Here is a 20,124-nt window from a genome sequence, read left to right as displayed (position 1 = left end):
CAAAACATTAACAAGCGTCACCACATTATTAGCAGTATGGCAGCTCCCGTGAACAGTGTGGGTAAACTCTCGTCTGAGCGATCAACGTTCAATCCTACGAGTTTTCAGAAGAAAACAAGGGGGAAGTTAATCTCCATACCTGGTACCAGACCTTCGGTTCAAAACGGACAGCTCTTAGTTTCCACCGGTGTCACCTCACTCGACTTTCTGCTCGGTCAGTCTCGCTGTTGAGGTTTACCATCAGCGCTAGCTACACAGCTAACAGTGTTTCTCAATGTAACGTCAGCTAAATACACTGAAATTATATACAGGACATCAGCGTTTATTCATCCAAAGGAAAATCTATAAACCAAACAGGAGAGAGAATTTTCCGACTGCAAGGAAAGAAAAAAACTATATTGAAAGTGTGGAAGTTGGTATTAGTATCATGGACATCATGCAGATTTCAGGCTTATTTTGTCGAAAGATTATGTGGAGTTTTCCTGTGTACATGCAATAGTGTACTGTCACTGCAGAGTGTGTTTTGATTTAAGATATTCATGTAGTGCTCAAATGGAGCAGGAACTATTATAATGTAAAGACACTCAGATTTTTAGGAGACAATACAAGGGGAATATTTAAAATGATGGAAAAAATATTATACTAAAATTATTCAATAGAATGGGCTTTGTTCTGAAAATCTACTCTTTTTGCCTTCTTTATCATATTGTAGGACGATAAAATATGGCCCCCCTTCATCTTAAATACATATCAAATCACAGGGGTAGGTACTTGGATTGCAGTTATTTTGTCTCAGAAGGGTCACTGCTGTTCTCTTGTGCAAGCTGTATGTCTTCTGCAGCTAAAACTGGCAGGTAGATAAAAATTTAAATTCGCAAAATTGATATGCTTGGACTGACATGGACAGCAATGTATCAAACGTTCTAACATTCCTGGTTTAACTTTTCCTTTATTCTGTAAAGACATTTGGAGGATCAGATGAGTGTACTATTTCATGTTTTTTTCTCTATATTGTGATTTTGCTATATCTAACCAAATGTACAGTTGTGGCCACCTCAGATTTGTCACTTTTCTTGTTCTCACAGCCTCCTAACCTGTTTAAACCCCTGTAATCTCAGATCAGACATAAACAGTACTTTTCTACACTGACATATGGGACCATGGTCTGACAGAACCCCAAAACATTGGGGGTTAAATTAAAAATAACAACAATAGTCTATGTTTAATTAATTTAATAAAGCAGTCAGAATCACCAACTGCTGGCCTGAAAGCTTCTTATCCTCTTGCCTTAGATTTTCCACAGGGTTAATGGAACTCCTGCCATAACTAATGTGAAAACAAAACATGAGAAGTCTCCTCAGATAGCCAGATCTCTATAGGGCCTTTTTGACAGAGACTTTTTGACATGTCACAGTAGAAACAGCACATATGTAAAAAAAAAAAAAAAAAAAAAAGAAAAAGAAATTAATGATGCTTGTATTCCATTTAGTCACTTCGGTTTCAGGATCCTGCTAATGTGCTCACTGACACACAGTCATGGCCTATTTACCACTGAGGCAAGTCAAAATGTCTAAATTGAATACACAGTAGTTGAAATCAGAAGAGAGAGTGAGGGAGTAGCAGTTGGCCAAAGCGAGTGGTTCACATTGATCCAGAGCAAGACAGAGTCTGTAACATGTGACTGATATTATTGTTTGTTTTTTCTCCACAAACAGGTGGTGGGTTAGCAGTCGGAACAGTACTTCTCGTAGGTGAGCTACTCACTTCTCCAATCAAATATTGCTTAATTTAAAGGTCCAATGAAGTGGTATCAATATTTATCATGTGATGTATTTGTATGACAAGACAGTGAGGCATCAATCTTAAGTTCAAACCAATCGGTTACCAGTTATGGTGAGAAGGACATTGTTATTAGACAGGATTGACTGAAATTTGTGATGACTTTATTTGTTTGACATTTTAGTGACACCCACTAGTGCTGTATGAGTTCCATGACATTGAAGGGCATATTTCACTGGATCCTTCATAGCTCATTTATATTAGTAGATACTGTAACTCTTCTTATGGGTTGTTTTGCTGATAAATTGCTACATTGTTATCAGATGCTAAAGTGGTAAATAATAGATATTTATAAATGAGATTAACTTTGAGCAAATAATAAACCTCAGTTTACACAGCCTGTGATGAATAGTACACAGCAGCAGCTCACTCTTCCTGCACTACAATTATCGTTTTTGTCTTTCAGCTTCACGAGCAAGTTAAATTGAATTTACCATAGTTCTTAAAGCAGACTTTTAATACCTCAAGCCATGTTCTTTAAATTGCTCAGACTGGAACCATGGAAGAAAAGTTGTAAATGATGAGGCACTGTTAGAGCAGACTGTGGTTTGGTAGTTATCAGTACATTGTTGTTCATAAAGTTACATCATATGTAATATTGGACACTTGAAGGAAGGGGCATATATGGTACTCTTTTCTGAAACATTATATCCTTCAGCTTCTCAGTCAACAAAATGTATAGATTTTAAATTAAACTGCACTAATGTATCACTGAAATGTAGCTTTAGCCTATAATCATATATTCCTATACAGCCAAAAATCAAATGTTTTCCCAAAATTGAATTCAGTAGCACTTTCAGTGTGGCTCAGCTAATAATACCATCTGTCTGTGCTCAGGCTCTTTGGTTAGCATGTACTGTCTATGGCAAATAGACTAATGACCTGAAGGTCGCTAGTTAGAATCCCAGGTGTTCACACTCCTACTGTGATCCTTAATTAATATGCTCATCTGCAGATGTGTTATCGAAGTTTTTGGAATTACATTCAAAGCAAGTGGGTTTTCTAGGGACATAAATGTCTTCCACTGTATTATTATTATTATTATCATTCATCATAGGCTAGGCTATATGCACTGGTAGACAGTAAGGTTAAGGTAGTCTTGTTTCCCCTTGAAGCTGTAATTTGTGTGTAGCCAAGGCCTATACCAACTGATGATATTGCTTTGCCCTTTAATTCATCCCCCCAATCGATGCAGGAGTCAGTGATTACACACTAATGCGTTCTTCCCTTCCATTTTGTGAATCAATGTACGGTTGGTTTCATCTGGTAATGAGAGACACAGTAAAGGTGAAATGCGTGTGTGCGCTCTCTTGTGTTTGTCTCTGAAAGAGTGGTGTGTGTGTGTGTGTGTGTGTGTGTGTGTGTGCGTGTGTGTGTGCGCACTTTGTGCCGTCTGTGTGTCTGTTTTGTTATGTGGGTGGGTGGGATCGGGGGAGTTTGGAGTGTGTGTTTGTTTGTGTTTGTTTCAGGCAGTCGTCTCCTACAGTCTGCCCCTTTAGCCGTGATGGCCTGTTTGTGAGACACACATAAAATTATCAGACTGGTCGTTGTCTGCCTTTGAAGTGTCTTGAGCTGTCCATCCTGATTTGTCAACCAGAGGGGGATCAGCCCAGTATGGCTTCTGTCTGAAGATCTCTCATCTCTTGTGTTTTTGTTGGAACAAGGAAGGAACAAAGCTTTGCAGCTCTTATTATGTTGACCATGTATGGTTTCATTCCATTAGTTAGTTTAAGAGAATGCATTTTTCTGTCAGTGCACCCATAATAGTTACTATTAAATTTGGCCTAATTGTTTTACATTTTAATATTTCAGTGTGAGGTGCATTTTCAATAAGATATATCATGAGTTTTGAGCACAGTTTTAATGGTGATGTAGAAAACTAACAAGTGTCTTGAAAGTAGTTTCCATAATTATTTTACTGACAAACTAAGTATTACTCAACTCAAACAAAATAGTTAGACAGTAAAACATATTTAAGCTCAAGTATAACTACAAGAGATACAGTGAGAATATACATACAGGGTGTATGCAAAACAATTTCAGTATGCAACGAAAAGTACAATAACCTTGACGTTACTTAATCACAATTGCAGACGGCCCATAAAGGTAGATTATATTAAGTTACATGCCAGTTATTTCAGTTTACTGTAGATCAGATCCATACGCCCTACAGCAGGAAAGTACTTTTAGCATAAAAGCATAAAACATAAAGACAAAAAACACAATAAGACAACTGAAGTGGAGGTGCTGCTCAGTATAAAAAAAAACATTTTTAAATTAAAAGCTAAGAGAAGCTGTAACAATAAGACTACGGGATAAAATAAAGTAATTGGAGATATTTTTCAGCTGTAGAAGAGGTTCTGAAATTCAGACTTCCACATGTGATGAGCAAAATTATACACCTCTTGGAGACCCAGCAGAGCTCCAGAGATGCAAAGACATCTGTCTACAAATGACAGGTGCATTGGTAAAAAAAAGATAACGTAAGAAACTGCAGTCACACAAGTGAAAGGTTTAGAGATATGACATATGCACTATATCAGGCTTGACAAATGCTGTCAGTTGGCAATTAAACTGATAAAACCACCTTTCGTATCAGTGTTTATTTTAAAGTTCAGATCCTTTTTTGATTAAGTGATTATTTGTTTACCTGCAGTACGGCCATTGAGCTGCTCAGTATAAAAATTAGTGCTTCATAGACCAAAGACTCATACACAGGGGAAAACACTCTGACCTAGATATTTTGTCTCCTCCCCCTGCAGCTTTAGCAGATATGATTCAGGACTCTTACACTCCCACTCCTCTGTTCAAAGGCGAATGAAACAGAGGTGTTTCCCCCCTTTGCCAAACCTAACTCAGAATAAGCAAAAAAAAAAAACAAACAAAAAAAAAACCGAGAAGAAAATCATCACATGACTGTCCATAGTGACTGATCTACCTCAAAGATATGACCGTCCCCCACCCCCTGTTGCTCCTATACCCCGACACCTCCTGCCCCCTCCCCTTACCCCCCGCCTCAACAGCCTAATGACTCCTGGAGGTTCCATTTGTAAGGCTCCCATAGAAACACAACCACAATAGGCCCCATCTTGAGAGGGCCCATCTGGGAGTCTTTGTGGGGCCTGCTGAAAGCCACAAAGGCCTGCTGACCTAGAAACCCATCAATAAGAGAACAGGGAGCCCCACCGACAACAAATTGAAGAGCCATGGAATTTCCTGGGCCATCCTAAGTCCGTAGGTGAGGACATAGACCGGGAACGTGGGAGGGGGAAATTCTCCGGATGTTCGAGGATGACACGTCAGGATGTCATTCCCAAGCTGTCAGCTGTATGCCCATTACCTTAAACTGTCACTGCTGCCTTTGTCCTTGTGCCCACTGTTTGTCATTGTGTGGAGAGGCCTATGAAATCTTTACAAAATGGTGATTGTGACAGGAAGCAGCAGTAGCATGCTGGGTAGAGTTATGTGCCCTGCTCAGGGGGGTTTCATGGTGATGATGCAGGCTTTTTTTTTGTGGATTTGGGGTGTGGTGGCTGCTTTGTGTGCACCGAGAAAGGCTACCTTTGGGGAATTATGTTCAGTGTTTACAATTAGCTGTCAGTCCATTTAATGCCTGAGACACAAGTGTGTCTTAAATGCATTAAAAGGCATCTGTAGTGTCATCATTCCAAGTGGAGAATTACCCTCTGCTTGTCCTTCTTATAACTTGTATATTCCTTTTAACCTACTTTTGTGATAATAAATAAACCTGATGTGACTGAGACTAGAAACATAATAATGAATGGATGCCATTGCCAACAGAATTCACACAAAAAAGCAGAGATTCAAGTGAGCCAGATGTCAGGAAGGATTTTGAGGATAGGCACTATCTTATTCTATATTGCCTCCTCCAGACGGTTGTCCGGACAGCTGAGGTACCTTTGCGTTCAAGGGCACAGGCGAGTGCTTAAGACAGGAGCCTCCCTCTCACCTCCGCTGCTGGTTTGGGAAATGATAGGTGAAAGTGGACAAGAATAATGTTAAGACCCTAACAAGGGAGCTGAAGATGTCATCTCCATTTTGATAGTCAGATCACACAGTCACACCTCTGTTTCTGTGCCATGTCAAATGCTGTTCATCTGTTCCCTACAAAAGGTAGCCCGAATGCGGTCCTTACATCAATTACAGTCAGCAGCTGTGATGTGGTCATGAACTACTGGATCTGTGGTATCTGAAAGAACGGACAGAATGCGACAAGATCTAATGATAGACTTTAGGTTGATATATCTTTGATAGGGAAGATGTTTTACCTACTTTATCATTAAATCCTTTCCTCTGGCCTTTCTGACAGTTCTATCATTATGGCACTATATTACAGTTTCTTGTGTATGTTTATTTTTTTCATTCATACTCTGAATAATATAATAATAATATAATTCTGATTGCTGTTGTCTTTTGTTTCTTTTTTTAGAGGAGGACCGATATGATAGCTACTCTCGTATGATCTTAAAGTACTTCTTGGCGGAAGGAGTGGTCTGTCGACATGAACTTTTTGTGGCGGCAGCTCAAGATAACCCTGATGACATCTTACAGGTATGAGAGGAGGTGTCATCTATTCTGTAAACTTTTCAGAAGGAATTCTGTTATAAATCAAGGTATGATTATTTTCCAAGCAACAAGTCCTGACAAACCATCCACAAAGAAGCTACGATGGCCTCAATGTGTCTAGTGCAGCATCAGCCCTATACAACTGCTGTACTGTCAAGAAGAATTTCTTTTTTTTTTTTTTTTTTTTTAACTTTTCTTTATTCTTTAGTCATCAGAAGATGTTGGAAATGGTCAGCCTACTTTTAGAGGTAGTTATTTGTCCCAGTGTATTAATCACCTACCAATGTACAGTATTTAGCCTGGTTCACGCTGATCAGACCATGATGTGGGCGTTCAGGTCTGCCAGAGCTGTATCAGGGTCAGTGAGGATATCTGAAAGGTCGAGGGTGGCATGGTTGTCGCATTGTTGAAACGTTTCCCGATGCATCACTCTGTGAAGAGAGCTGTAGCCCCAGAAGCTGACTGCCACCCAGCATACAGGAGGAGGGCCTCTCCCACTGATTGATAGTGGGAGGGGTCACAGCCTCACCCTCTCTTTACATATCAAAGGCTTATTAAGAGACGGGGGCTCCCAATGGGGATATATCACATCATTTAGTGTTTTCACAGCTACATTCACAGTATGCTAATCTTCAGATGCTATGGTTGTACTTAATGCATTACAATAACATGCGCACAAGAAACCAGCTTACTTGCAGAAATCAAGTTAAAGCAGGAAATTGGAGAACGCGTTCACATGCAGCGCAACACCTCTGCTACTTAAAAACCTGTGTTTACTTGCATCAGCTAATCAATCAGATTTAGCACACAATTCTGCTACGTTTTTTTTAACCAAAAGCTGGAAAGATTCTTTTGTTGTGTTTTGCTTGACACTTTTTTAGAAACTCTTGGTGCTGGTTGCACAGTGAAAGAACAGGCTCTCTTATGAGAGAGTTTTTGGAGTCTCAATTTTACAAATAGTTTACAGTTCTGCTTTAGAAACTTTGATTTATTTCAGTTTCAATTTTTGTCTATACCAGATCTAATTATTTTTGATACAGGGATACGCTGCTTCAAGGATCATCCCTCTGCGCTGCTGCCACAACAATACTTTTCCCATCTGAACTCTTTGTCATGCACGTTTGCTCTTGTGAAAAAAGTAATGAGGATTCACTTCTTGTCTTAATTATTTTGCCACAATTAAGAAACCCAGGCTTGTTTTCATTTACATGACTTTTAGGAAAACATAAAGCCAACATTGTTGTGCACTAAAAGGATGAGCATGACTGTACTGTCTTGCAATGCCATGGCAGCAGCAACAGTGAGGAAAATTAAATGTCTGTTTGACCAATTAGACTTAGCATATTTGAATGTATTGTGTTCACTGTATGATTTTATACAGGAACTCCCGGCCCCCATCTTGGACGATGTTGCTATCCACAAACCAGCAGAGCAGCCCAGGCTGTCTTGTGAACCTCAGGACAGTTTGGATGCCATGAAGATTGCTTGGCGTTATCAGAATCTTCCAAAAGTACAGGTAATCAGGTGATCAAATGAAAATTTAAATTGTCTGTTAATTATAATAATAGCAGTTTATTTTCATTACAGTGTATGGTACAATAGTGTGATCATGCTACTTTTATTCAAAATCCAACTTGTTACTTTCCTATTGATGGTATGAGAAATAACAGCACTGGCTCTCTGGTCATAGTGGTTTGGCAATTGTCTCCACCACTAAATCCATCAGCTTCTAAACTCCTTTGTGGAGTGAATAAGGCCTCAGCCTTTCCTTTCAGAGCTCGACCAGATTACTCACACTTAGCTGGCAATAGGTAGGCTTTCCACTGGTCCCCAACTCACATATACACACATACACACACGCGTGCACCCCTGCTTAGCCTGGGAAACAAGAGTACTTTGCAGCTTCTGCATTGACATGTCTGCTCGCTCAACCCTATGACCCAGACCTGCTCCTCTGTCTTTCCCCAAATCCCTGCCTTTCCCCCTGCTAGGGTCGGCAGCTCTACACTCTTTCTTCCGCTTTGAGGAGAGGTGACCCTCCCCTTCTTCTTCTCTGCAGTTTCCCCCCTTCGGTCTATAATCCATATCGCTATGTGGATTAACAGCACACAGTGTGTCCCAGGGGATCCTCTCCCTCTTTCTCTCTCCCTGGAAACTTCTTTATATCTGTCTCCTTTCCTCACCTCTCCCCCTTCCTCTGTAAAATCGTCTTTACAAACCACTAGTAAGCCCCACCAGAGGATTTGCATCTCAAATTCACCCCCAGAGTCAACGCTTACTTTCCCCTTACACACACCTCTCCTGGCACAGCCCACTGTGTCGTTCTCTCGATGAAGACATCAGATCAAAGGTGAGGCCGTCAGGGCGAGGATGGAACGCTAAGCGGGTTGCCTAGCTCACAAAGAGAAGATGAGCCCCTGACCCCCCTGCCCTGCTGACCCCCTCGTCCCGCCAGGAGAGGGACACACCGGGGGCCCTAATCCAGATTAGGAGTAGATTAAGGGCCCCTCTAACAATGGAATCCCTGGTTTCACTGAGAGAGAAGAGCTAAAACTCTCTCTTTCAGCTGCAGGAAAACATCCGCCTTCCCCTGCGTCCCTGACACGTTTGCTTTCACAGTCAGAAGTGGACATTTATGTGAAGAAATGATTAAGAGCGTGGTCGTAGTGGTTATTTAACTTCTCTGCTGTAGGAATGTTGAGGAATGACCCATAAACAATGCAATTGCATTATCATAGTATTGCAGAGCACACTCATTTAACATGTTAGAAACACAAATAAGATTATTTTTCTCATGAATTGCTCTATTGTCATCTGAAATGAGTTAAATGCACACCAGTTGTTGTACAGATCTGGAAGCAGGCAGTAGTGTCAAATATAATTTAAAATGCTCTTTCATTAAAGGGCTTTAGTGTACATATTCTTTACCACGAGTTTGACTTTTTGACCTCTTCAGAGTGCCCTGGCATCCTCCTCTCGGTTCGGGCACTACTATGACGTGTCCAAGACGATGGAGCCAGAAATTCGCCAGGCAGCCAAGTGCCACCGCTTCTACCTTCCTGAACATCCCACCCAGTCATCACCCACATACAGGTAAAACGACAAGACATCATCCACAGAACGCATGGAAACCAATGAGACACCATCTGCAGAACACTAGCACACAAACACGACATCGTCCACAAAACACAGTTACACAAATAAGACATCATCCACAGAGCACTGTTAAGCAAACATGGCATCGTTCACAGAATACAGGTGAACCAACAATGCAGACAGACAACATAATTTAAAGAGCACATGCTATATAAGCCTTGCAACCAGCATTTGCATTAGAGAAAAATTGTCCTGAGAGGAAGAAATTCTAGATTGAGCTCTCCCCAATACACGTTTGTAAGACTTTAATAAACTATAGGGCTGCAACTAACACTTGTTTTCATTATTAATGAATCCTGTCTCTTTTGTTAATTAATTGTTTTAAAATGTCCAAGAAATTGTAAAAAAAAAAAAAAAAGAAAGAAAAAAAGAAAAAAGCCCATCACAGGAGTCCGAAGAGCCGGAGTCACAGTATGTAGTCGAACAGTCCAAAAACTAAACGTATCTTATTTACTGCAATTTAAAATAGCAAATACTCACATCTTAGCCAGCTGGAACCAGGTAATGTGCAGCATTTTTGCTTGAAAATGACAACTAGTTTTCTAGCAGTAACCTAATTGATTAATTGTTTCAGCTCTAATAAACCGTGTGCATTCATTACCTCTGGCTGCAGAAAAACAATACTATTTATTACATTTGTATCGATAGTTATTGAGATTCATTGAATTGCTTCAAAATATAAAAAAATAGAAAGCTGAAATCACCCCAGATTTTATTTTTACATTTAACATTTTGCATGTCTGCGTAAGAACTTAAAGCATGCAGTTTCCATCATATTCACTTTGAATATTGGGTTTCAACAAAACAGCATTTTTTAAAATTAACTCAAAATACTGACTCATTCATTATTATTACCCTTTCACTATTTTTTGATACAAATCAGTTAAAATCAACCTGGTCTCACCCCTATTCTGAGTAGTTTCCCAATGGCCGACGTCATTCACCCTTCGAGGTTACATACTCAATTCAAGGTTGTGTATGTCTATTCAAATAAGAGCCTTATTTGCTCAGCGTCTGTTTGATTTCTCCTGCATTGAGTGTACTTAGGGTTCAGAGGTCATGCAGGCTCTTTACTCAGAGAGTGCTGCTGAACACACAAGGGCACACGAAGGCCCACTCACACACTCTGGGTAAATACAGCAATCTGGAGCACAGAGGATGTGGAGGAGGCTTTATAGAATCCCTCTTCCTTTATTTCAGCAAACAGAGGCTGTTTAATGGCGCACCCATGTAAACACATTAAATGCTGTGGATATTCAGCTTAAAATATAAATTTTCAAAAGTGTTCACCATGAAGTGTGCAGCATGCGCTATTTTGCTGAATATCAGCTCACAACATAATGATGCTTATTAATAGAGAACAAATAAAATAACAAAATATCTTCTCCATGGATGTTAGCAGTGTTTCGTGGCGATCTACTGAGTAATAGTGACAGTGTTGTGCCGATGTGGCGTCTGAATCAGTTATAGATCTCACAGACATTTTGACAGCAGGAAACTACACCTGCACTGCACCATTGTGCCCTCAGCCCCGCCTCAAAACTGACACACAAACATACACACGCGCACACACACACACACACACACACACACACACACACACACACACACACTACCCGGCACATTACAAACGCACATGTACCACACAAACTCCTAAGCGGGCTACTCCCCCTTGCACGTGTCCACAGCCCCATGTTGATACCCTGGCTGTTAAATTGCTCCGTTTCACTTGAAGGCATAATTGGCATAAATTGCTCTCTAGGTGATACAGATCCTGTTGTTTAAGACCAAGCATCCTCCTTCTCTCCTCCTTTCTTCCCTCGCTGAAAGAGGAACACTGAGATAAAGAAGCCTCCCTGTGTATGATCCTAATTAGCCAACGCACTAGACCCCGTAGCTAAGCACCTAGACCTTTTTGGTACCTGAATAAGGGGTGCTCTGTAGGGGTAGCTAAAAACACAATGATGCCGTGTACAATGGCTGCCAACCAGAGGCAACCTCCTGCTCAACTACTTGTCAAACCATCCCAGCCCCCTACCTCAGAGCAGGGGCATGGGCAGAGAGGCCAAGGAGGGTAGGTGTCCCTTTTTCCCCAAACCAGCTCTATCATTAGCCCCAGCGGGGTCAGGAGGCACCATTGTTGGGTTGAATAACTGAAATAGAGTACATGGATATACTTGGCGCAAGTGTAATCAACACAAGTGTGTATTACTGTTCTTTATGCAGGGCTATTGGCGTGTGACCAATCTATGTGTATCAGCTTTTGTAGCCCGCAGGTCGAATTGACAACTGACATAGCAGCCCACTGTGACTCACTACAGAGTGGTCATTACAATGGTCGGGCATTCTTAAGTGGAGGGTCCTGTGTAAAAACATGGGGTTAACATTCCTATCGGCCATCCTATAGGCACATGGTGGGCTCAGCAGCAATTCATCCGTTGACTGTTGCTAAATGTTGCTCCGATGGTACTGTATGCCCTTTGTCAGTGGTGCACATCTTACCCCTGATTAAACACCAAAATGCTGTTCCCTGTTAATTTTAGATATCAGCCCATTAATCCCCCCCCCCTCCTTCTCACTTATCGTCTTTGTTGTGTGTATGTTTGTGCATACGCGTGTCTCATCTGTCTGTCTGTCTCGGCACAATCAGATCCTCAGGGAGCTGACAGAGAACCAGTCATGTTGTAATTTAATCAACCAAATAAATTAATTGGATCTCTTGATATGGATCATCTGTCTGCTTCAGTGGCTCCAGAAAAGCACAGTCAGGAGGAACATGCTGCAGTCATGGAGGATTAAGCTACTGCGATGATAAGCTTGGCCCAGTTTTATCAAAATGGTTTCATTTACAGTTTACACCCCCAAAGTAACCCTTCTGTGTTCTCTCTCTCTGGTTGTCTCCTCCATGGTGTCCCCTCTTTTCTCTGTCCTGTTCTCTCTCCAGTCCAATGCTCGAGTCCTACTCTTCGCTGTTGAAGTCACTCCAAGAGGTCATACACAGGGAAGGCTTTGAAGTAGCAGCCCCCATGGTAAGAAGTAGAATTGAATGAATGTTTTGCATTTCCTTTAACTTTAGCCTGGATTCAGAGGTTTCTGTCACATATTTTCTGCAACTACAACTTTATTGAAATTTGTAGTATCTCCAATTATTAACAAACAGCCATCGTACAGTGACTGTGTGTGTATGCATCTGTGGCTAAAACAGCAGCCAAAGCAACTGAACAAGTAATACTGTTCACTTCAGGCCACCATTCCCTTCATGTTAAGTTTTATCATCTCTCATCCAGTTCAACCAATTGAGTTGAAGTGGAGGGTTAAAAGTGTTTTGTTTATTTATTTGACTCTACATTAGTAACAAAAAGTACTTATCAGTCCAACTTGTTGTACAATTTGCCTCTCAGAATTTGTGGATTTGTTTGTGGTTTTGACAAAAAACATTGCTGAAATGAAACAGGCATGTCATAAGCTGCCGCTGACAGTGAAGCAACACAAAAGGCAGGTATGCATTTCTTTCTACATTCACTGAATGTCATTAAAGGTGAACTCTTTGACTTGCTTGTACTTATGTGTATCAGATTGCAAATATCTGCTTGTATCCTCACTTTGAGCCCAGTCAAATTATTATGCATTTCAGTTATAATGTGTGATTTGCATAAAAGGAGCATTTTCAAAAAGAAAAATGGGGATACTAGATCTGCACCTGTGACAAGATACATTCCAATCACTACTTCTCTTGAGTCTGTTTGCCTCTCTTTCACCTGCTTGGGTTGGCCTCACCTGTGTGTGTCCCAGCTGTGTGTGTCTTACCTTTGACACATATCCTCTTAATAATCATCAGTCGTCTACAGTATGCCAGAAACATCCATGACCCCATCTGTCTCTCTTGGCATTCCTATTTATGTTTTCCACAGGGCCAAGTGTATTTTTGTTAACAGTGTGATATGCCTGCATATACATGTGTGTGTCTGTATATATGTATGTATGTATGTATGTATGTATGTGTATATATATATATATATATATATATATATATATATATTATATATATATATATATATTTTATGTGTGTGTGTGTGTGTGTGTGTTCACCTACATTCGGTGACCCCTCTGCTCGTCACCTGGAGCCACCTCTCCCCCTGTCACTCACACACAGGATTTACCTCCAGTACCCCCTACCCTCCCTCCCCGAGCGCTGTCACTCACACACCAGATTAACTGCTGACATCATTAAAGCAGTGTGGCCGCCTGACATGCTGTTGGCACAGTCCAGGAATGCAGACCGGCACAGAGCGACATGGGCACTGGCACAAGAATGCCCAGTATGGGTGATAGTTAGTGTGTATGCGTTTATTTGTTAATCTGCCATCAAGGATTTTTAACAAGATGCAGATTTCATATAAATATAGAATGTGTTATGTAAATAACAGATTTGAGCAATGTTTTGTCTTCCTGAACATATATGTTAGAGTCTTTTGAGATGAGTGAGACAGGAGTGGCAGCAGGACAGTGAGTCTCCGCTGAGACTGGCTGGTGATTAGGTTGTGGTCCCAGGCTGGCTGTAGTCTATATGGCTGGCCTCTGGTCCTTGGCTGGATTCTACTGGCACGGTTCCCTCCTTTTTCTATAGGCTAAACTATAGGAGTTAAGTTTGGCCTCTCATCCTGATGTTGCCACAGCAACAGTCATGTTACCACAGTTCCCCCCTGATGGGCTGCGCACATAGAAACAGATTTCTAATTCTGTGCCCCTAAAACCTACTGTATGTAGGCAACGTCTGCTAAACAAAGAAAGCTCCAATCAAATAATGACAAAGGCGTACACACACACACACACACACACACACACACACACACGCACGCACACGCACACCGCACTAATATTTAAGTATACTAAGGTATAGAAATGCAGCACTGATGTTAAATATGTAGAAGAGGATGAACATAGAATACAATTTGAGAGTACTGCCTTGGGAAACTATGAGCCAACTGTGAAAAACTCCCAGAAACAATGGGGTTTATTTTTCTTAGATGCTTGTGATTCTGATCCAGATCCAAACGAAGCTTAGGTCATACTGTTGGGAGAGGAAGCAATGGGGAGTTGGGCGGAGGAGATTTTGGGAGGGTCGAGATAATGGAGGGGGAGGGATAAAAGAGAGGCTGGAAAAAAGGAAAAAGTGAGCAGATTTTAGGCCAAGCTTTGTTAATCACTCTTGGCTCTCACCTCAGTAATCAGGAGCCATCCCGAAGAAAACCCAAATAAAAGGCAATTGTACTAAAGGTTAAAAACCTCTCACAGTTTGGACAGGCTCCTCCATTCTCTCAGTTTCAGTGATATATATCCCACCACTGTTTGTCCACTTTCTCTCTGTCTTCATGAGAGTGGGTTACCGTTGATCTCTTGTGGTGGGGTGGGGGGTTTCAAGGGAAGGCACTCCACCCTTACCCAGGCCCCCTTGGCTGCAGAGCATCGCTGTGGTGCCAAGAATGTGCTGGGGTTTCTGGGTGGCAGCCATATTGGAAGCCTGTCTGACAGGTCCATTGTGCGTGTGTCAGATGGCCTCTGTGATTGGGCAGTTGTGTCCAGTCACGTTTGGGCACTGTGTTCCGATCGTCTGTGCTGGTGAGCAGACTGTCCAGTCGCTCTCCCCCAGAGTTTGAGAATACTACCCAAGACAGCAGCACCTTTCTGAAATACTTCAAAAGCAGTTCTCCTTTCATCTTCAAATGCACTCCGTGAACTTGAGTTAAATCAAACTGTATCGTTGCTTTAGTATGATCTGTGGCTGTGCTTCAAGAGAATACTGCATATGTCCATGACTCTTAACACATTTGAAATCTTCCTGACCCCTTCTTTTTGCTTGTTTTTTTCTTATAGTCAAAGTCACGTAACATCCTGCGCATTGGGCTTCACTCTCTTGGCTCAGCTCTTTGGGGTGATGACCTGAGTTGCCATGACAACCCTAGACACCGCCACGCCCTCACTACCTTTCTCTATGGACTGCGTGCTCTGCTGAGGTCATCACTGTCAGTTGCAGTAGTTACTGTACCTTCACATCTCATCCAGGTAAGGCGATGTTTGACACAAGAGAACAACTCGACAGAGTACGTAAGCATCAGCATCCGCTCGGAATACAACTTATCTGATTAGTGACTACGGGCTGGCTGGATATAAATAATTATGTACACACTTTTTTTTGCTAGTGTTAAACAGTATACAAAGGTATAACTGCATAACTGCCTTCTTCACAACGTTTGCTTCGCTCCCCTGTTGTGTCCTATGCACTTACCTTGAATTGCCCTCAGAGGGATAAATAAAGTGCTAAATTCTAATTGACTTGAATTTGCCATTAATGGACACTTAAGATTTTGTTGCGTGCGAGTTGATTTTTGGGCCATGTCCTTTTGCTTTGTTTCGTTCATTAATGGGGCACGGAGTTGGACGTCTTTTGTCATGGGGCCTCCTCTTGACCTTGTGGTTCAGTGTCATCCTGGTATGACTCAGGCCTGTGAGGGGCCTCTCCCTCCACGCATCACTCCCCCAACAGACCCAGTCGAGTGCACACTTCATTCAAAGGCCTCTAAATCTATGTTTGTTTATTTGGACTTTAATTACTTGAAGCTGTACACAATGAGAGTGTGTGTCTGTGCATGCATTATATTCTCTTACAAATCTCCCTCCTTGTAGTTGTGTGTGTGTGTGTGTGTGTTTGTGTGTGTGCATGTGCGTGTGTGTGTTGTGGGTTTGGGGTGGGGGTGGGGGGGTGGGGGGGGTATGAGTCCGCGTGCATGCGTCTGTGTCCAGTCTGGCCTCTCAGTGTGAAGGTGGAGTCATCTGCTGAGGCATATGGCAAACCACAGCCCTCCCCCAAACACTCGACCATAGAGGCACACTCACCAGAAAAGCCATCTGAGACTTTCTACTAAAATGTTTTATCTCGCCCATGCTTCAAACACCCCACTTCCTCATAGTCCTCATTCTCAAGAGCATGGAAGCTGCGTTATCTGTGATCCCTTTATATAAAGATATAGGTCGATGCTTAACTTTCAGAACAGCTGTGTTGTCACAACATGCTCTGGCTCCAGGCCTATATGCTCAGTGCGCAGCGGCCTTGGCCTAGTCAAAAAAGGTAAAGTGGCTAACTAGCAGATGTCAGCTGTGGTGGGAGCGGTCCCCCTGTCCCTCTCTGGCCTGGGTTCCAAACCCTTAATCTGTCTCCTCCCCCTTCTCCACCCTGGGGAGAGAAGTGAATGAGCGGGGGAAGAAGAGGAGAGGGGGAAATTTTGGACTGAATCAGGTGTTGGGTGACTAAGCCAACATGGAGGTAATGAGAGGCTGTTAAGATGGCCATCTATGAAATGCCCTTATGCTTAGTAACACTGTGAATCTCACTTGATGATGTTGTCATAAGAAAAGAAAAGTGATCATCTGAGGTCGCCAACGTGTGAAAGCTGCTCACTTTAAGTGAATGGCAACAGTGTGTTTAGTATTTTAATTGAAATGTTAGCAGAGCATCTTCCCTGCCTTTGCTTATCTAATAGCTTAGTTAACAGAGTGTGGCCTTTGGAAAACTGTCTAGACTAGTAGCAGTGGGCTAGCTGGCCGAGACCGCACTGGACTTTCTATCCATTATTGAGCAGCTTGGGAAGCTGAGCAACTCACTGAAAGCCTCCCCACAGCAGCCCAGTGCCACAGTCCATCTGAAACATTAATTAGGCTTGTCCTAGTCCAGGCCACCTCCATCATACTATCTCCTGCTACCACACCCATCCCCATAAGTAAACACACAAATACAAAATCCACAGTCCTCCATAAAATGCATCTATGTACACCTCACCTGCTGCTCAGACTAAGTGGTGTCCTGACCTATGCAAATATTTTGACTCAGGGTTTGGACTGGTCAAGCACAGCTGTTTAGTACCACAGCCCTGTGGGGTGGGGCTGTAAGAAATGGTTTCATCACAACAATCAATATTCAGTTGACCCTTTTTTTACTTGTAGTCATTTAAAGTACTCTTGAACCCCACTGCATTGTTTAGTTTAGCTAAAAATGTCAATTTCCTTATGGTCATTTTTTGCTTGTGAATGATAAAGGTCTTAAGATTGACCTATTTATGTAATTGAAAGACCGTACCTGAAATCTGATTGTAAGTTTACTGAACAATACAGCAAGATGTCCCTATAAGTCCATAACATCTACAGGAAACAGGAAACATTGTATTAATTTCATGTGAAACCACTTTGCCAGTTCTTATGATTTTTTTGGACATTCTGTAATCCATTTCAGAACAGATCTCATCATTTGTGAAGTAATATTTGCTGTTGCTAACGTTTGTTAGTGGGTGTTAATTGCATATTTTCAACACACATTTTCCCATTTCCAATTGTAATTTAGAAATATATTTACAAACTGCTGTTTATATTTGTAGCCTTGGTCGTTATGTGCATTTATTTTGTCTCATACAGTACTGTATATAGACTCTCCAGTCCCAACAGAAAAGTCATCGCTGCCCCCCTCAGAGCGATGTATTGAATTTTGTGTAGTACTGGGTAGATTGTCTACTTGTAGAATACTACATTTGCGATCTAATCTTCGAACACGTGTGTACATAGTGACACGTCTTACGCAGTACAACATTGAGTCAAACAACTGTGAGCAAAATGGGGTTAATCAGTAACTGGGTGAGCCCTGTCAAGTCATGAGCTACCCACTTGCCTAGTCAGGGTAAGATAAATGCTGGGCCCTCCCTTTGACATGTCAGTGGTCGTCAGCTGAGGCTGAGGGTGTTCACGGGATTTACACTGATGAAATCTGAGCTAATTGAGCTAGCATAGACTTTCAGTGCAGAACTGAATTGATTCTTGTTTGAGGTCCTTATTAAGAATAAATATAAAATATTTTAAAAGATGTAAGGTGAGCGTTTCCCTGACCACCTCCTTGAATTCAAGGAGCTGTGGAGCATGTGCATGTCTTACTGACCTCATTCTGCCCTGCTGTCACAGTACTGAACGGCTCTGTGTGGACACTTTGGACTCCTCTGACTTTGAAACTTTTGACTCTTTTCCAAGGAGCCATATCTTTGTATGTTAGTACACAAAGGACAGTTAGACACATTAGCACAGGTAAAGTTTCACTCACACAGACACCATTGGTCATATTGTACCATTGATGTTTTGAATAATTTGTTGTATTCAAACTCTTACACTGGCTTTAATTGCTGCTTGTGAGTGACCTCAGGTACCCTGTAAGTGCTGGTGGTACTGACTGGTGGTATATGCCTACTTTAAAAGTAGGACAAAAATGAAAAGGAAGAAAGAGTGGGGAAAAGACATGAAGGCATGAAAACTGCATTAGGCGGTGGCAGCCAACACAGAGAGAAGGATGTGAATGATTCAAGAGGCAAAAGGATTAATAATGCAGGACTCCCTCTCTTCCTCCATCCCAATGTGGCCCCCCCCCCCCCCCCCCGCACTCCCTTTACCCTCTGCCTCAATCCTTTTGTATATTTCTCATTCATTCTCTCTATCTACTGTATCCACCACAGACCTGGTTAGGTCTGTTGTCAAGTCACTGACCTAACCAGTAGGGGGAGCTCTCATCATCAAGCCTCTCTTGCTCTCTCCTACTTCTCTGTCCTCCCCTGCTGTGTGCGGGTTTGGAGCCTGAACCAAGTAAAATAATTTGAGTGTGTTGCTCATTGACTGTTCCCATGCCTCTTCTCTAGATGCATGCTTGATGTAAGGTGTATGTCCACTGGTCTGCACCGACATCACCTGTGTCACCTCTATCAGTGCTCTTTCCCCTCTATACCTCATCACCCTCACCTAAGCCATGGGCAGAAATGACCTGGCCGTGGGAAATGATGACCTAATTTAATTGCAACACTGATGGCCCGTCAGGAGGCTTTTAATTACCTGCTCATGTTTCTCTCTCTCCCTCTCCCTCTCCCTCTCCCTCTCCCTCTCCCTCTCCCTCCCTCGCTCGATCCTACAGGACAGAGCTCTAATGGGCAGCATAACCAGGCTATGTGACAATGCCATAGCGCTGGAATCATTCAAAGGCTCTGAGAGAGAGACCAACCCACTCTACAAAGATTACCATGGTAAGAACACACACACTCGCTTATCTTTCTGTCTCTTTTCCATCAAATACGCACGCACACACACACACACACACACACACACACACACAAACACACACACACACACACACACACACACACACAGGCAGTGCATTAAGGCTGGGGCTGGGCTGTGGATGGAGGCAGGGCAGCCCCCTTGCAGGCCAGGCTGTCAGTGCGTGTTAGTGTGCTGCTGCTCAATCAGACGTGCTCCTCAGTAGACAGGCCGGGGGGGATTCAGCTGCCACGCTGTACCCCCTCTCCCTCGCACCCTCACCCCCCTCCATCCCTGCCTCCCCCCCTCCAGCAGAGCCTCTCTCCCTCTCGCCTCGCCCCCTCTCCATCCCTAGTCCCATCCCTTGTCCCATACCCCTGAGGCTCTGGAGCAGAGCAGACCAACACTGGGGAATCGATATTCTCACCA

General features: G+C 42.5%; 1 protein-coding gene across 1 annotated transcript in view; it reads left to right on the top strand.

The window, feature by feature from the left end:
- Window positions 1–28: 28 nt before the first annotated feature.
- elp4 (elongator acetyltransferase complex subunit 4) overlaps window positions 29–20,124 on the top strand; it is a 53,245-nt gene continuing 33,149 nt past the window's right edge. The window contains exons 1-8 of the mRNA XM_056404094.1: window positions 29–214; window positions 1,716–1,751; window positions 6,290–6,411; window positions 7,808–7,942; window positions 9,383–9,519; window positions 12,527–12,611; window positions 15,457–15,645; window positions 19,574–19,682. Of these exons, the coding sequence (XP_056260069.1) occupies window positions 37–214; window positions 1,716–1,751; window positions 6,290–6,411; window positions 7,808–7,942; window positions 9,383–9,519; window positions 12,527–12,611; window positions 15,457–15,645; window positions 19,574–19,682 (991 nt within the window). The 5' untranslated portion in view covers window positions 29–36. The remainder of the gene's footprint in view (window positions 215–1,715; window positions 1,752–6,289; window positions 6,412–7,807; window positions 7,943–9,382; window positions 9,520–12,526; window positions 12,612–15,456; window positions 15,646–19,573; window positions 19,683–20,124) is intronic.

The sequence above is a fragment of the Seriola aureovittata genome, chromosome 1 (genome assembly GCF_021018895.1).
Source record: "Seriola aureovittata isolate HTS-2021-v1 ecotype China chromosome 1, ASM2101889v1, whole genome shotgun sequence".
NCBI classification, from domain to species: Eukaryota; Metazoa; Chordata; class Actinopteri; order Carangiformes; family Carangidae; genus Seriola; species Seriola aureovittata.
Note: the sequence above shows the minus strand (reverse complement) of the source record. Positions and strands in the feature narration are given on the sequence as shown.